Source organism: Plasmodium knowlesi (genome assembly GCF_000006355.2).
Source record: "Plasmodium knowlesi strain H genome assembly, chromosome: 13".
NCBI classification, from domain to species: Eukaryota; Apicomplexa; class Aconoidasida; order Haemosporida; family Plasmodiidae; genus Plasmodium; species Plasmodium knowlesi.
Genome location: NC_011914.2, coordinates 2,171,049 through 2,189,433, shown reverse-complemented (window position 1 = coordinate 2,189,433; position 18,385 = coordinate 2,171,049). Strand labels below are relative to the sequence as shown.

General features: G+C 36.4%; 4 protein-coding genes across 4 annotated transcripts; 2 read left to right on the top strand and 2 right to left on the bottom strand.

The window, feature by feature from the left end:
• Window positions 1-243: 243 nt before the first annotated feature.
• On the bottom strand, window positions 244-2,786 carry PKNH_1348600 (conserved protein, unknown function; the record flags this gene model as incomplete). Its single annotated transcript, XM_002260865.1, has 2 exons — window positions 244-313; window positions 484-2,786. The coding sequence occupies 2 exons, from the start codon at window positions 2,784-2,786 to the stop codon at window positions 244-246; spliced, it is 2,373 nt and encodes a 790-aa protein (XP_002260901.1).
• A 4,430-nt stretch (window positions 2,787-7,216) lies between these two features.
• On the top strand, window positions 7,217-8,710 carry PKNH_1348500 (CUGBP Elav-like family member 2, putative; the record flags this gene model as incomplete). The annotated part of the gene is made up of 1 exon (XM_002260864.1): window positions 7,217-8,710. One exon carries the CDS (start codon window positions 7,217-7,219, stop codon window positions 8,708-8,710), a length of 1,494 nt encoding a protein of 497 aa, XP_002260900.1.
• Window positions 8,711-13,602: 4,892 nt separating this feature from the next.
• PKNH_1348400 (cytidine diphosphate-diacylglycerol synthase) lies at window positions 13,603-15,525 on the top strand (the record flags this gene model as incomplete). Its single annotated transcript, XM_002260863.1, has 1 exon — window positions 13,603-15,525. One exon carries the CDS (start codon window positions 13,603-13,605, stop codon window positions 15,523-15,525), a length of 1,923 nt encoding a protein of 640 aa, XP_002260899.1.
• A 1,978-nt stretch (window positions 15,526-17,503) lies between these two features.
• Window positions 17,504-18,385, bottom strand: PKNH_1348300 (uncharacterized protein; the record flags this gene model as incomplete). Its single annotated transcript, XM_002260862.1, has 1 exon — window positions 17,504-18,385. The coding sequence occupies one exon, from the start codon at window positions 18,383-18,385 to the stop codon at window positions 17,504-17,506; it is 882 nt and encodes a 293-aa protein (XP_002260898.1).

Below are 18,385 nucleotides of genomic sequence, written 5' to 3'. Positions count from 1 at the left end.
CTGGTACATTTATCCGTTTATCTATTTGTACATATCTGCGTACATTCCCTTGCCACTATTATTAATGGTAATGGTAGTAGCATTTTTTTTTTTTTTTTTGCATTCATTTTGTGCCTTAATTTGCTTCATTCATTTTGTGCCTTAATTTGCTTCATTCATTTTGTGCCTCAATTTGCTTCATTCATTTTACCCCCTAAATTGATTCACTCCCGTTTCTTGTTTTCAATTTTCTTATTTTTTTTGTCACAAAATTTTGCTTAATTCGAAAATCATATTTTTAACGTTCAGCAGTGAACTACTGCTAAATTCATACCTGCGTAAAAAAAAAAAATATATATATATATATATATATATTAATTAATTATTTCGCCCATTGTTCAGTGGAATAAACGGTTGGACAGCGTCCTGCACAGTGTTCACCTATCGTGTGCACATGTATACATACGCATTGATGCGCCCGCATCCCGTCTATCTTCTGGTTACCTGTTCATGTTAACTATGTATCTGGCCTTCCTCAAAAAGTAATAGTGGGAAATTCTGTTCTTATGAAATATCGATAGAAATTGCAAAAAGGTAGAAAGATCCAGGGAGTATATCTCATCGCAAAGCTGTCGCAACAGGGCGCAAAAAAAGACATTGTCCTTCTGAATCATGTGCAGATGATCCATAGATCTTAATATGCGCAGAATGCTTGGTGGACTGAATTTCAATTCTCCACGTGCCATTCGATCCTGCACAACTTGCTTAACTTCTTTAAAATATGATAAAGCCTCATTCTCCTCTACCATGATAGAAAAGTAAAAAAAATTGGCTAGCTGCTTTTCCCTCAAATAATAATTAAAAAAAAAGTTCTGCGAATGTGTAAGCGTCTTTTCAATTTGTTCCCTTTCAATTCCAAACTTTTCACGCAGGTACTTAAATTCAGGATTGAATAAATTCAAATCTATTACATACTTTTCGGATAAATAATTCACTTCCTTTTTTTTCTCATTGTACAGAAAGATTATGTCGCTCTTTGATGGGTCTTCATCCTTCCCCACACTACTGTAGTAATCCTCTATCAATGTGGAACCTTCGTTGATAGTATAGTCCACATCGCGCAGGTAAATTTTCTTATACATATGCAGGTACACCAAACTCACATCCTTCAACAAGGATATTAATTCGCTATCCCGTACGCTGTTGTCCGTAACAATTTTCATACAGTATGTTAATAAATAGGCTGGCATGGTATGCACATCTCTACATATTCGTTTGATGATCTCTTTCTTTAACTGCTCTACTTTATCATTTGTGAACTTGGATTCGTACAATCCTTTAAAAAATAAGTACACTTGAAATAGGGTAAAGTTATTTATATTGTATTTCACCTTGCCGTACAGGAAATCGTTAAATAGGTGAAAAGAATGGCTTAATTTTACTTCCAAATTTTGGGTACCTTTCTCTTCACAGGTGTCTACTTCATCCCCTTTATCGTACACCTTCTTCGCGCTCTCCTTTTGTGAATGGTTCTTACTGCCGTTTCGTCCCCATCTATTGTACCCTTCTTCCAAGACACCATATTTCAAAAAGGGGTATGTCACCAGGGATATATTTTCCAATGAAGTGTTACTTAGATCATTCAAAATATGGTTGTAAATAATTTTGTAAATCCTCTTCCGTTGTACAAGTTTGTCCTTCAGTGCGTAGAGCAAAATGCTCAGGTAGTTGTTATCAAGCATGTAATACTCCTTTTCAATTTTTGCGAAAATATAATTCCACTTTAAAAATTTTCCCTTGGTAAAAATACAATCGGCAAAGCATAAAATGGATATGTGCTTTATATTTAACTTTTCAATATTGTCGTTCAGGTAGTTTACTAATTTGTCTACCACATTTCTGTTCCTCTCCTGGAAGAACAAGTTGACCCTATCTAGTTGGCAATACACAAGGAGAGCCGAACACACAGAGTCAATTTCACTCAAATCCAGATCGTACCTATTAAAGGTTTTCGAAATGCTATCGAACAGTAAATACGCGCTGTTCACATTTTTCCTGATATTTAAGCAGTTCCCGCTGTAGGACTTGCACCCATTTGTGGCACTACTATTAAAGGTGTAAAAGGAGCTTATTAGACTTAGCACACTATTAACGTCGATGTCGTTTCTGTTCAAGATAAGCAGGGAACTGTGTTCGACCACCTTTTTGTACACTTCTTCATTATAATAATTGATATTATTATTCATTGCATAGAGTATATTCGCGCAGTTTTTTATATTTAGGGAGTACAAATTGGTAGAGATATTCCCAAGCATGGTGAGAAAAAAATAGTGGTTATAAAAAAGTGCCTGCGAGGCGTACTTAAATATATAGCTTAACACATTTCCATTTACTTTGTGTGCAATTCTTGTGCACCTGTTAAGAATATTTTTCCAAATGAAACTATCCACAATGTTCTCTTTTATGCATTTATTCATAATTACACATAGAGTTATTTCGTCCATTTGCTCAATATACAAACTTCCCCCCAACTTGCTATGCAGCGATATATTTGGATATCCAAAAAAATTTAAACTTGTCTTTTCATTTATCATATCTTGGTTCGCATCTTCCACAACAAACTGTTTATTCACATGTTTCTGCTTCCAGTATTCCCCCTTAATGTTAATTTTGTGCACATTTGAATTCTCCGCCAGGGGCCTCCTCGTTTTGTATTTATCGTTTTGCTTACTCCATTTCCTTTTGCTTGGGGGGTTATAATGCCTTTTGCTCAGAAGGAAGAAGAAACATTTCTGATTTGTTTTCATTTAAATTATATTTCTTTGTAATGTTGGCAAGAGAAGTAGAGCCACACATGGGTTTATTAAAATTGGACGGAATGACAAAACGTTAAGGTAAAGAAAAGATTATCTCAACATCAACAGAGGAAATCTGGCACAACGTTGTAATTTTGGAAAAAAAAAAATATATATATATATATATTTTTTTTTGGCCTTTTGCACACACATCGAAATGAGGAAACTGCATTTGTCAAGCTCTTCTGCAGCTGCTTCTCTTTTCACCACATAATATTTTGTATACCTTTAAGAGCACCAAACTCCTTTGCCCACAAACATTCTTTCATTTTACAGAAGTTGCCCCTCAGCTTCCATAGGTGTAGTTACATAGTCTTAAGGTGTTCGCGCGGATGGTACTATTTTGTGGGTATGTAAAATGTTCTCTAAAAAAGTACTTCCAAAAAAATACAGCTAAATAGCTAGCCCTCATCAGATTTTTTTTTTTTTTTTTTTTTCTCTTCTGTTCAGGGAAAAGTTGAATAATTTAAAAAAAAAAAAAAAAAAAAAAAAAAAAAGCTAAATAAACAATTATTCAAACGTGAACATAAAGCATCACACATAATTGTGCCATTTTAGCGCTTTCCCTACAAATGCATGGAACGAAAAAACACCCAGATGAATCTTCAAAAGTAGCATTTCAGCACAAATTGGGATGGGCCTACTATACGGTGGAGGTCAAAAAAAAAAAAAAAAAAAAAAAAACATTTAAAGGTAGCACTGGGTACCTCGGGAGTGCTGTGTACCAAGGTACATACTGTGACTGCTGTGTAATATTTAACGGTGCATCTTTTTAACTCTGTTATTTTTCCATTGCCTATGAACAATGAAGTAATGTGCCGTATATAGAAAGTACTTTTTCGAAGCCACATTAGTAGGATCACTTCGCTAAAATTCTTGTCGCAGCTTCGTCCTGGAAATTGTATTCCAATTGGAGGTACTAGGAAGTGTGCATAAGTGGCAAATAAATATATATGTGTGTGTCGCAGAAAAACCATGCAATGTGGGAATAATTTGCGCATCTCCCTCCCAACATCGTGTTTTACCCCCCAGATAAGCACTTTACAAAGGTTTATTACGTTATGGCCAACGTATTTTGAGTTACTTTTTTGGCTAGCTGTAAGAAATGCTAAAGAACAGTTTTAGGAGGAACGTTGTTTTACCTTTTTTTGGAGGACACATGCGACCTAAGTGGAAAGTATAAGGCGGTTTGAAGAATACACAAATGAACTGCATTAAAACACAGCTCATGTCTGACGAACTGGCCATGCCCACACGGTACCATACATTTCGACTTTTTCAAATAAAGTACCTATACTTGGAACTCGCTAACAGGAATCTTCCTTTTAGCAAGAAGTTTTTAACCCACCATGCTAAGCTACCCGCTTGAAGTGAACGTTCGTAGGGAAAATTTTTAAGCCAATTTGTATGCACACGCAGGTGCCACGCGTAATGAAGGTCGTCTACAATGGAAACCCATTTGTCTCAAAAATGTGCAAATAAATAAAAATAAAACCATTGCATTTTTTAAACATACAACCGAATGGAATGGAAAATATAATTTTTTTCAGCCTCACAACGTATGAGGGAAAAATTGCACCATTCCCTGCACAGTTATGTTCAAGATTTCCAAAATGAGGAAGCCGTTTTGTATGAAGAAAAAATTTCATTTTTTCTTTCAAATTAACTCTTTTACGTAATGGGAATGTGTTGCTAACATAGACATGCAATTTTTCCTCCTTCCATTGTTTGCATTTCTTTGTATAACACACATGGCAGTTATAAAAATTTACTCTATTATTATCTTCCCCTCGTGTATACTTCAACCAATTATCCGTAGTCACTTTTCATATTTCCTTTTTTTTTAATGCTACATAGTGTAAAGGCATTTTAAAAAGTTAAATAAACTATCTCACCTCATGAAAATGTTTCACATGTACAATATGTTCTTCGCACATATGTGACATGACGGAAAATGTGGATTTTATTCCCCAATTTATTTTCTACTATATACGGGGGGTTGATTATATGAACCTTTTAGGCGCCCCTTCAAATTGCATAAAGAAAAAAAAAAAAAATATATTTACTTATGTGTGAATATCCCTTGCTCTATTTTAATGGCAATTTCTATGTAGACAAAGAATTCGAAAGAACTAGAAAAGACCACAAATATGTGGCGGAAGAAAGCAATTAGGATTTTCCCCCTTTGAGCATCTTTACACAATTTGGTAATGTAATTTATGGGGAAACGTAAAAAATTTAACATCCCTTATGGATGAAGGGAATTTTATACATTCCTGTGTAAACACTTTTCAACGCGCTAAAAAATTTTGCCATGTACCATTCTGTGCAACTGTTGTGATAAAATGTGAACTGTCCAAGAAGAAAATAAAATAAAAGATTAATGTTTTCGGCAATATTGCGAAAAAAATATATTATTCCGAAATGGCCACGCGCTTCTATTAGTTAATTAGGCATCCTGGTCCCTTTTTCCCTCGTGACAGATGTAATCACGCAGCGGTACGAACGTGGATACATGCAAATGTTCATGCATACGTGAGAATATCCTAACACATCGCTGTGTTTTCCTCCATGTGGCAGATATAAAGCGGCGCCCTGGAAAATACGCCTGTGCTGGAATGTGTGACGAAAAAAAAGGTTCCGTGAAACGACCATCAACATTCACTCGAGAAACATCACCTATAGGCATATAAATGCAACTTTCATGTAACCATTTTGAAATTTAGGAGGATAAAATAAAATTTCACTTCCGCTGAAACGGCTAAAATATGAGTAGATAAACGCGGCCCCTATTCATAAAATGCGACATTTTCTTAATAGAAAGGAAAAAGAAGAATACCGATTAAGAACGGGGCAAAAAGGGGGAAAAGAAAGTACACAGCAGGCCATAATAAAAGGTAAAAGAAAAAAAAAAAAAAAAAAAAAAGGAAGGAAAATTAAGCGACGCTAAGCAAAATGGCAACAATGCAGAATAGGCGCAATGGCGTAGCACAGCCGAAATGTACTTGGTTTGCAAGCCATGCTCAAACGAACCTCGGCAGTGCACTATAAAGGCAAAGCACATTTCTCGCGCGCAAGCTTACCCCCGTGGCACATTTATGTGCATTATGCATACGTACATACATGCGAATGCCAAGCGAATGCGATGCGTAACCGTTTCCTGGGAAAATTCCGTATGAGGATTACCCTTGCTGTATTGTAGCAATGTAAATAAGCACAGGAAGAAAGTAATATACCGGGAAATGATTTTTTTGTAGAATAGTTACGCACAATTTTGAAGGCTCATGTGACGCATGGTTAAAAGTATAAAATTTTAGCAGCACATTAGCTAAGCACAAATTTTGTTTTCATATCTTTGCGCCATGCCCCCACTCATGCAAATGCGTTTTCCTCACTGTTACTTTTATCCTTATATTTACATTACGTTTAGTTAATTTTCGCTTTTTTACTATTATTTCCTTGCGAAAAAACAAAACAAAAAAAAAAAAAAAAAAAAAAAAGAATCAACTCCCCACGTACCAAACGGAAAAAGATAGATAACCTTTTTATGATGTAATGTAACCCAGTGTGATGAAATAAATGACAGCGAAGCTTCAGGCGGCGAAATATAAAGAGAGAACCACATGGCTGTAAAGCATATGGCCGTATTCCATAGCGCTGCGAGACCAGTTACGTCATACTGTACTACACTTTCACCAATCTTGAAGGGAATGAGATAAAGTACAAAAAAAGTACAGAGCACAAGGGTATTTCCCCGCCGCGCTGACATGCCGTTCACGCCGTCACTTTTCTCTCCTTCTATCCATTTGCTTACATTCATGCCTACACGCACGTATGCTTACGCCTTTAAACGTGGAACACCTTGAAAAACCCACGAGACTGAGAATTTTATTTTTTTAAGATTGCATCACATGTGAGGGAACGATAGGAAAAGCTGCAAAAGCAAAAAGGGAAAAAAAAAATAAAGCCAAGTTGGAGAGTCTCAAGAAGTAAGCGCAGAAGGGAACCATACGAAGGGCAAAAAAAAAAAAAAAAAAAAAAAAAGAACGTTAACTCAGCGTTGTTTTTGTCCCTCGAGCATACGTGCCATCACTCCGTTACGTATCTCCCTTTCATGCATGCGTAGAAGCGCGTATCAGCACACGCAGAACTTACACAAGCATTCCCGCTACTTCTCACATACATGCGTACACTCTCCTTTATGTGCACGCCCCTTTATGCGTACATACCCTCGTGTCAGAAGGCCCCCCCTAAAAGGGAAAGAAACCAAGTGCACACGCGTTTGAGCAAGTATCCATAAAAGGAGCGAAGAAGAGCCGCACTCCTCATTTTGCACTCGCGATATTGTACCACCACGCTTTACGCGGCAAAGTCGAACTCGTATGAACACCATGAACAGCATGAGCAACATGAACAACATGAACAATATGAACAACATGAACAACATGAACAATATGGGCAACAGTACACAGGCGTTTAGTGCCGAGAAAAATGAAGGCACTTATGCAGACACAAGGATTGCGGAGCAACAACAGCAGCAACAACAACAGCAGTGCAACTACCAAATGAATAACCCGTACAACCCTGCACCATCCATCCCCATAAAGCTGTTTGTCAGCTCCGTTCCAAAGAATTTAACAGAAAATGATATAAAAAGCATATTTGAAGAATACGGAAGTATCAAAGATGTAGTTTTCATAAAAGACAAGAAACCAAACGTAAATCGAGCCAATGTATTCGTGCGAATGGAGTCAATATATTATGCACAAAAGGCTATCCAAGATTTACACGGCAAAAAAGTACTGTGTGAAACCTTAGGGCCATTGATTGTAAAATTTGCCATAGGGGAGTTGGAAAAATATGGCGTAAATATGCATAACGCGAATGAAAATGAAGCGAAATTATTTGTTGGCTCCCTTCCAAAGGAGATAGCAGAAGAGCAAATAAGAAACCTATTCAATAGATATGGAAACGTGACAGAAGTATACATCATGAAAAATAGCAACGGGGTTAGTAAAAGGTGTGCTTTTGTTAATTACGCGTACAAAGAGCAAGGAATATTTGCAATACAAAATTTGAATGGAAAAATAGCCATCGAAAATGCGGAGAAGCCAATTGAAGTTCGATTTGCAGAAACGAAAAATCAACTACAGGAAAAGCAACTGCTAAACAGGGCCCTACTCAACCCGATGAACAACAACAACAACGGCAATAACAACAATAACAACAATGGCAACAATAATAATCAGAACAATAACAATAGTAACGCCTTTTTGCAGTCCCAACAATTTAAAAATATGCATGTCAATTCTTTTAATAGATACCCTGTACATATGAATTATAACTTACAAAACAATGGCGCTCACCAGAGAAACACAAATAATGATGCCCATTCCCCATGGAAACAATATTTTTCGAAAGAAGATGGACGACCATACTATCATAACGAAATAACGGGACAAACCCAATGGCATAAGCCGAGAAAACTTGAACAGGATTTTGTTAATCCATTAAATATGAATGAAGTATCTGGTCCAGTCGGGGCAAATATTTTCATTTTCCACATTCCAAATGAGTGGATACAAAATGATTTACTAGCTGCCTTTTCTCCCTTTGGAAATATCATTTCTGCACACATTGCCACGGAAAAGGACACTGGCAGAAACAGAGGGTTCGCTTTCGTTTCGTATGACAATGTAGATAGCGCAATAAATGCTGTTAAATACATGAATGGATTTTTGGCGCATAAGAAGAAGCTTAAGGTCACCATAAAGAAGGGGGAGGAGCAGTACGTGCAGGCACTACTCAACCAGAGGAGCAAGCTGAACACCACCGACAATCGAAGGAATTTTATGAACGCCACACCACATGTGTGATTATTCTCCATTCGTGGGAAAATCACCTCATGTGCGAGGAAACATATATTTATATGAGGGGCGTTTCCCCATTTTTGCTTGTGCACGCACCACGTTGGTCCATTTTAACGGGAGTAGGAACTATTCCATTAGGTTCGCAACCCTGTGCGTGTGCACATCAGAACATATTGGACAGCGTTACACGCGCATGCGTACCGCCCACTTATATGTACGTTTTGTGTATCGGAAGAAAGGTTGTTCCCAAGGTGGATCGGGCATAGCAATGGGGATATTGAACGGAGGTGAAAAAGGCGGACGAGCGAAGTTGCATAAGAAGAAACGGAAGAACACACGGCATGAACAAGAAGAAGAAGAAGAAGAAAAAAAAAAAAAAGGCCATTTAACGCGAAGATATTACGATAATGCACACCTCTTTTTGTATAGCTTCATATTTGTTTTCAACTATGAATTTTTTGTAGTAGCGCTCCTACTGTGTATGTATGTGTGTATTAGTGTATTTTTCCGTATGTACATGTACCTACACATAAACCTCTGCAATGTATGTGACCTTCATGTGAGTGCTTAAATTTTGCAGGCACATATTTGGGCCTCCATGTTTACTTGAGTGAGAGGTGCGCAAGTGCGCATTTATATGCATTTCCACGTGTTCCATGTTCACGCGCGCACCTACATGGAGTACCGCAGATGATGCGAGGCACGCGAAATTGCGCATGGTATATATGGAATTTTATATCAAAGAGCTTTTCGGAATTAAAGAAAAAAGTGCAATTTGCTCTACGTCATTTTAGTGCCGCTCTTTAATGACTTTAAAATTTGCATGTTCTGGTTGTGTGGGTGTCGATGCATAATTGGACACAGCGCAGCCGGAGCCATAGATGGGGTTGTATTTTTTTCCTATTTTGCGCACGCGCGAATTCACGCTTGTTTGTTAAAGCACGTTGTGAATGCCCAGAATTAGTTTTACTAGTGCATGTACACTTCTGCACGTGTGCCCCATAGGCTTCTACTATGCTCCCACATGTATATAGTATATTTATAATTGCATGTAAAGATGTGCAGTTACGTTGTATATACAGGTGTGCATATGTGCAGTGAGTGGTGTGTAAATGCACAGGTGTATACATGCTTGTGGAATAATCGAGTTCATTTTTTTTTTTTTTTTTTTTTTTTTAAAAATTGATTTTGATCGTATTAAGTATGCAGCGTATAGTTTAGCCGCCTGTGGAGTTACGGGGCTTAGGGGGGTTCCAATTAACAAAGTGTTTACTTGAAGTGACGCGAATACAACTGAATTATGCTTCCTGTCCCTGCGCAGACATATACATACACACATTTACATGTGTGCATAAATGTATAATAGCGGAGTATTTTACGTCTCTAAAGACAGAGAGGCGAAACATTTTTCCTTCATCCACTTGTAGTCTTTCTTTTTTTCTTTTTTTTTTTTTTTCATCCCATGTACTGATGAAATGTAAATAAGCAGAAGACAGAATGCTATTTTAAAAACGTACCAAAAAAAAATATACAAAAAAAAAAAAAAAAAAAAAAAATTAATTAAACTTGTAAGAATTTTTGTAAACAAAAAATTGTTCTGTCTTCAATCCATTCGGCGTTTAAGCATGGTGAAGTGGGCAACCTGGTTACTTGCGCAACTACGCATGTAACGTTTTTAGCGAGCACGTTATATTTGTGCACATGGACAACGAAGCACGTTTAGTGATATTAGGTAACGTTGTCTATTTTTATGACGCAGGGCTAATGGATAACCTCACTTGTAGTGACCCTTTGTTCTCCGCTGTGCATGGAAATGGGACGAAGTCAGGAAGGACGACTGACTTTTCATTCACACCTTGAAGCAATGGTATAATGATGAAGCATACCAAACGGGGGGGAAAAAAAAAAAAAGAAAAAAAGCGATGCTTCGTTTTGGTTAAAAAGGGTAATTCTTAACAGCAGCACTTTCAAAATAGTACATCTCCACAGTTTCTTTTTTTTTTTTTTTTTTTTTTCCCCAAAGATTGTGACTGTTAATTTTAACCGAATACTAAAGAAGCGACATTTTGAACGGGGGGAAAAAGTACATTTGTACTGCCCCATTCCCCTTCAGGAGAACCCAAATGGGGGAGGGGGATTGCTATCTGTACGATTGTCGAATGGCCATTGGGGGTTGTTGACCTCTCCAATAGGTTGCATTGTGTTGCATTTGGGTAGACTTAAGAATGCATATCTATGCAAGGGTTCTCACTTCAACAACGTTTTTTGGAACTGTTCAAATATCAGGTCAATCAGGTGAATTAAAATTTCATTTCATGGAATAGATAGAGGGGGAGAGGTGACGCATTTCACACCCGTTTTCACCTTCACACATCTGCGTATGGAATATGTCTACCTAGGTGTGCAAATTCCTATACATACATTGTTCAGAGGAAGTATTAGCCCATGCAGAAGAGTCAGGAACGGTACATGTATATAATCAGTACAAAGTTGAAATGTGCTAAATGGTAATGAGGGAATGCACAATTTGTCCTACTTGGATTGATAAAATACACAACTCCATTTACCTGCAGAATGATGTTTCCTCCGATATATGAACTACTCACCCGCACCCTCGTCGCTTTTGCGCTAACCTGTTCTGCGTTGGTCCATTATTACACATAAAGTAAATCACGCTTAAGCAAAAGAGAGGACTGGATGGGTGATATATACGGTCAACCTCACGCAGGTCTGGCACACGTGTACCTGAAACCTGGTCCATGCTTCAGAAATCTGAAAGTTTTTAATCGCAGGATCATAAGGAAACGGTTAATTCCCTACTGGTACATTGCAGATTCACGTAAAGGTTTACAAAGTTTTTAAGGCCCCACAAAGGAGCCAGAGATAGGGCTACGATATTGTGCTCTTCGGCACAAAGTAACAGATGTAATCAGCTGCTCTGTAAATGGTCCCATGTAATAAACATGTGTACTTACATAATTGTGGGAGGCAGAATAACCCTTTTCCGTGCCCCCCCAAAATTTTCATCCGTTCCTCTTAATAAATGGGATGAAGTGCCTCTTATTTTTTTTTTTTTAATTCAGTTTTTTGCAAAGGTTAAGATGTTCCTTCTGTGCGATAAGTGCGCAGACTGCAGAAGAACGCTCAAACCATCTCTACTTGCAGTCAAATGTATCATCAAAAAGGTTAACTACGTCAGATTTTCATACAAGCAGATGTACAGGTATGCGTAAATTCGGGGAAACCTGTGTTGGTGTTATTTTCTTCTTTAATATGCCACTTGGCCATTCTTTCTGTGCCTTTTCTTTACATTTCTTTTCTTTTTTTTTTTTTTTTTTCTTTTTTTTTTAACTTCTTGCACGTTGCAGTGGGCGTTTAACAAATATTTTATTTTCAGTTTAAGCATACTGAGATGTTGCACATACAGCTTATACGACATGTGCGCAAATGCATTTATATGTTCTTGTATATACATAGGCGTTCTTTTTCCAACGCCATAAGCATATGTGGCGCGGTGAACAAAAATTGTGAATAGGCCACATGCGTAACAAAAATGTTCCGGTATCTCCTATTTAATTTTTTTTTTAGCAATTTTTTGACCTGCGTTTTTTCGTAAATTCCATGACCCAGTAAGAAACAAAGTTTTTTGCCTTCTTACTCGCAACGTACGTTTGTAATAAAATTTCGTATGTGAATATACAAAAATGCCAGTGATTTTTTTTTTTTTTTTTTTTTTTTTTTGCCATAGGCAAAACTTGAGAGTATGATTTTTTGCGTTGACCTTTTCCTTCATTTTGGTTCATTTTTGCATTCATTTTGCGTTCCCTTTTGCTTTCTTTTTTGCGTTTTTCTTTACGTTAATCCTTACGGTCAGTTTTCCCCTTTTTAATTTAATCCTTTTTCCTCTTTCCCATTTTCCTCATTTATGAGAAAATCTGAGAAGGTTCTTATCCCCGAAAGTTGTTACACATCCATCAGTGATGTGAACTCCACTAAGTAGCAGCCCTCCAAGCCATAATTTAACCACACATATTTTAGCGTGCCCCTGTGTTTATGTACTTGCGTATGCATATTTCTGCATAACACCATTTGAAAAGCCAAGTTTTCTCTCCCTTGTGTTTTTCCTCACTTTATTTTATTTATATATTTACGTATTTATTATATTATTATTTTATTTTTTTTTATCGTGTTGTTCTTCCTTTTTTCGTACCAACTTGTTTCAGTCTGGGAGTCACCCCTACACGCATGTAAAAAGGATAACCATTCCAGAGTTACCTCGGCAGCGTTGTTCTTTAAAGGGTTTTTTAAAAAAAAAAAACTGCAGATATTTTCTCTTACGAATAGCATGGTTTGTTAATTTTGAAAAAAAAAAAAAAAAAAAACACTGCTTGTGATTTTTCCCAACTGATTCTCGCATATATGCCCAAGTACATCAATCTCATGAATACATAAATGCACACATAATAAGTATGCACTTATATACGTATGTTTGTCCTGACGTTATGTAACCCTCTCCACGTATGCGCGTGTGCACGTAGGTACGATTAGGCAAACCGTGTACTTCTCCTCGCGCTTATTCACCCGTGCATTTGTATGACCACATAAAACATGCAACTGCAGCTGCGCTTGTCAGCCTGTGCCAAAGCAAACAAGTCCATGCGCCCCGCATCTACACATCGGTGCACACGTGAGGGTTGCTCGTCGACGCGTAGCCACACAAACAGGCACACTACTCCAACGCCTTGCTGTTGTCAAAATTGAAAAGGTAGTTCAATTCACACCTACCATCCACGAAGAAAAGAGAAAAGCGTATCACCATCAATTGAGTACTTGACAGATACACACAACAAGGGGCGTTAATGGTATAAAATGGTTTGTGAAAAAAACTAAAGGAAACAATGCCAAAACGAAATGAACAGGTTAAGGAAAACAGTGGTCCCATAAGCGATTCATCCTTTGGAAGTAACAGCGAGGATGACAACTCAAAGATAATTGGCAATGGGGTCGAGGAGAAGAAGAAAAAAAATAAATTAACGAACGGGGATATCAATGTAGGGCAAAAAAAAAAAAAAGAGGCAATCAATCGGAATAATCACGTAGAGAATGACCAAAAGGAAGCACACAACAGTGATAACTACGATGAGGAAGACAAAACCAACATAACGAATGATGATAATTATTCCGAGGAAGATAAAACTGTAGACAGGACCAGAAGTAAAAGCAGGAGCCTTGACACAAATAACGAATGTGCAGATGATATAGACAAACTTAGAAATGGGAATAACCTTACATACAAGAAAAAGAAAAGCACTGATGAAATAAACGGAAAAGTAGAAAATTGGGAAGATCAAAATATGATGAAAAATAACCAAAAGATAGAATATAGGAGAAGGAAAAGTAGTAGTAAGGAAATAAAATGTTACAAGGATTTAAAGCATTTGAAGGAATATGCTAATGTAAAAAGTACAAATAATCGATTTACAAATTTTATTCGATTCTATGGATACAGGGGGATACCCAATAATGGAAGTAAAAACAAATTGTCCATATCCAGCCAGAATAGCACCAGTCATAATATAAATTTGAAAAACCATGAATGGAATCTAGATACGTTTAAAACGAGATGCATATCGTCCATAATACTCATATTTCTATGTTCCCTAACGGTGGCAGCTGGACACTTCTACTGTTCTATTTTAGTGCTAATATTGGTAAGTTTCGTATATAGAGAAATTATATCTCTGAAGAGTGTAGAAAACAAGGACAAAAAATTGCCAGAAATTTTTTACATAAGATGGTATTGGTTTTTTCTAACCATATTAACATGGGGTATTCCGTGGATAATCCCCAAATTGAAACATCAAATAGGGCTCTTCAAATACATGCTAAAATATCACTCGATAATTATGTTCATATCAGCATTTTTTGGATTAATCTGGTTTATACTATCTCTAAGAAAGTTTTCTTTAAAATATCAGTTTTCTCAGATAGGTATCATACTGCTATCTTCGCTATTTATCGTAACACAATCGTTAATGCACATTGCAAATATTTACTCAGGGTTAATTTGGTTTATAGTACCCGTAACTTCAGTTGCTGTGAATGATTCCTTTGCCTATATATTTGGAGTCCTCTTTGGAAAAACAAGATTAATCGAATTATCCCCGAAGAAAACTGTTGAAGGATTTGTTGGGTCATCTGTTATAACCGTTCTGTATGGCATAGGTGCAACGTACCTTTTACAAAACTATAAATTTTTTATTTGTCCTCAAAATCACATTTCCTTTATACCGTTTTCTACACTGCATACGATGGACTGTGAAAATAGTTCTATTTTCAAGCCAAAATATTTTACCCTACCAAGTCAGTTATCCTCCCTACTATCTATCAATAGGATATATTACACCAACATGGTTTTGCACGGATTAGTTCTGAGCCTATTTGCCGCCTTCTTGGCACCCTTTGGTGGCTTCTTTGCATCAGGCTTTAAGAGAGCACTAAAAATTAAAGATTTTGGCCATGCCATTCCTGGACATGGTGGAGCTACCGATAGATTTGATTGTCAAGTTTTTATTGGTATGTTCACATACATTTATTTGAAAACATTTGTTAAAATTAAAGGGAGGATTAATTATTCCTATGATGTCCTTATAGACTCAATACAGAAATTGGACCATAAGGAAGTGTTGCGCCTTTTCAATCAGCTAAAGAATATGATAGACAAGAAGAGGAAGAAAAACGGTGACAAGAAAAAGGACCACCATAACAAGCACCCTTCCAAGGATGACAAGTGCAATGGAAAGAAGCAGCTGCTGACCTAGGCTCCACGCGCTCGTCTGTTATATACAGACTGATATGTATATATGTGCGTACATATATATGTACATATAATGTACATTTTTATGTATTATTTATCTCCACTAATGCACCGTTGATAGCAGTGCTTGGATGGTGTGTATCCCCACGTTGTGCAATATACATGTGCACACACCAAAGTTTAAGGAAGCTCGCATTTTCGCGCCCCTTCTTAATTAAATTATTCGCCTCACCCCCTATATTTACCCTCCTCAACTTTTGTTCATATTTTTTTCTTTATACACATTTTTGGCGTACCAAAAATGTCAGGTGATAAGAAAAAAGGAAGAAGACAAGAAAAAGAGAAGCACAGTATACACGGACAGTCCCCTCCCTGAATGTGCTCCCATGTATATTCCTTATTATCACATTAAAGAAGAAAAAAATTGCGTTCGTTTTTTTTTTTTTTTTTTTTTTTTTTTTCTTTTTTCCTTCCCCTTTGGTTTGATACGCTCTTGTGTATTAGTCCAAATTTAAAACCGGTGGTGTAAGGCACAATTCGCATGTGCGTAAGAACCAGTGTATGTATATGTATATATATATGTACATCTACACACCAACATATCAGCATTTTTGCATATGTTTTTTTTTTTTAAATTTATCTCAGCGTTGAATGGGTGCTCCACACGCATTATAACGGTCAAATATATTTATGTACTGCGCTCCTATATGAGTATGTATTATTCCCCAGTATACGAATAAGAAATTAATTTAATTAATTACATTGCATGTTCGGAAAAAAAAAAAAGCCAACATATGAAAAAAAAAAAAAAAAAAAAAATACATGCTTAATATATGTTAACTGTTTATAAATATCCCTTTAGCTAACCAGCTAGATTTTTTTTTTTCTTTTCTTTAACCTTGTTAGTCCATTTTATCCCTATTTAGGTTAAATGCTAATTTTTCTTTTGACATTACTTTTTTCCTTTTCGTTGTTTTTAAGATTTAAAATAATTTTTTCATCTTCATCTACTACACATTATCCTCTTTTTTCTTTTCTTTTTTTTTTTTTTTTTAATAATTTTAGGAATACATATTTGGTATTATATTTCTTTTACATTTAACTTCAAAATGATGTAATTATAAATTATACCAAAATAAGTAGCATAATTTGAAAGACAATTACGATTTGTGCTTTATTCGTATTACAACTGCAAAATGGTTTTTCTGTAAAATTTTATCAAGTCTCCTATAGTAGACAGGTCTATAGCGCACTTAGGTAGGTGCGCTGTTGCACATTTGATTGCATCGTTTGGAATTTATTTTTTTATTTTTTATTTTTTTGCGGGGTTAATTAAAATTCATGCCCAATACGAAAGAGAGCTGTCTATGCAGGCACTCATGTGCGGTGGACAATATTGCCACCCCGGTACATAAAAAAATGAGGCACGGGGTATAATAAGGATAAGATAAAATTAGCAAATCATGCAAAAAAAAAAAAGGAAAAAATGAAGGTAATAAATTGATGGTACCAAATTATAAGTAATGAAGAAGAAAACTCGTTTTTGTAAGTATTTACCGCTGGGGGTATCCCTCCGTCAGCGCAGCACATCGACAAAGTGCAGTGCCACAAACGATGCGCGCGCACCGATGCATGTCGACTATGTGTTAAAGAGGGTGTGTTGCGCGCTTCTTATGGAAAAATCAAATTTCAAATGAAAACAAAACATTAAACAGTGCGAAGATAGCACGCACAATGGTTTAAAAAAATAGCGACGTAGAAGCAAGACAATGTCTGGAGGGTGACGCAACACCTTTCAATTGCATTGAACTGAATGACTTGGTTATGCCCCAGAACGCCTGGACATATGAAAAACGATGTAATACGTTCCACGTAGGTAGAAATTTATCCAAGAAAAATATACATTTAATCACATTTAATGGGGCCGCATACTCCGCAAGCGCATCATACCCTCTCCTTACTATGGCCCCCCCCAGAGAGTGTCACTTAAAAATGTCTCTCAACTCCTCCAAATATTCCAGAATAGAATTTTTATACAAAAGTTCTACCTTCAATCCACTGTACAATTTGTGCAATCTGTCAATACAATGTAACGTCAGAATTATGTCCACATTATCGCTTAGAGATTTGGGTTTTCTGTGGGAATATCTAGAAACATTAAGCATTATTATTCCCCACAGACCCCTTAAATTGTTGCTCTGTAATTTAATGGCTAGACAGAAATACTTGCTGCTTAATTCTAACTGACTAATGGTGTAGTGCAATTCTGCGCAGGTTAATATGTAGTACAAATTGGTGGGTAGGTGGAGTAAAATTTCTTCAATACAGTATAAGGCATAGCTATACAAACAGTTTGTTAAATATATTTCTGCCAATTCATGCCATGCTTCTATGTCCACTGGGAACTCCTTCAAATGTTCATTTAATAATTGTATAACTTGATTCATATCATTTTCTATTGTTTTCTTTAAACTCACAATTCTTGCTCTTATTAAAATATCGCAAGAATCTTTGCATAAATAATTCTTATAAATATCTAACGCCTCTCTATTTTTTTTTTTTGATTCATATACCATTCCTTTCAGTACATTTAACTTTTTCCCATCCAACTTCCCGAACTTTTCATTCAGCTTATTAAAACACATGTCTACATATTCAGTTAAATTTAATTCAATAGAAGCTTTTAAAATGTGTTCGTAAAGACTCCATTTGAAAAATGAATTCTTCCTTATATTTTTTTTTAGTAATTTCATGCCATAGTAAATTATTAATTCTTGTATGTCCTTCTCCAGGGCACTCTGATAGTGCTTTTCCAAAATGGCATAATCGTTTTCTCTATATAATATAATTCTGCCTTCCTCCAT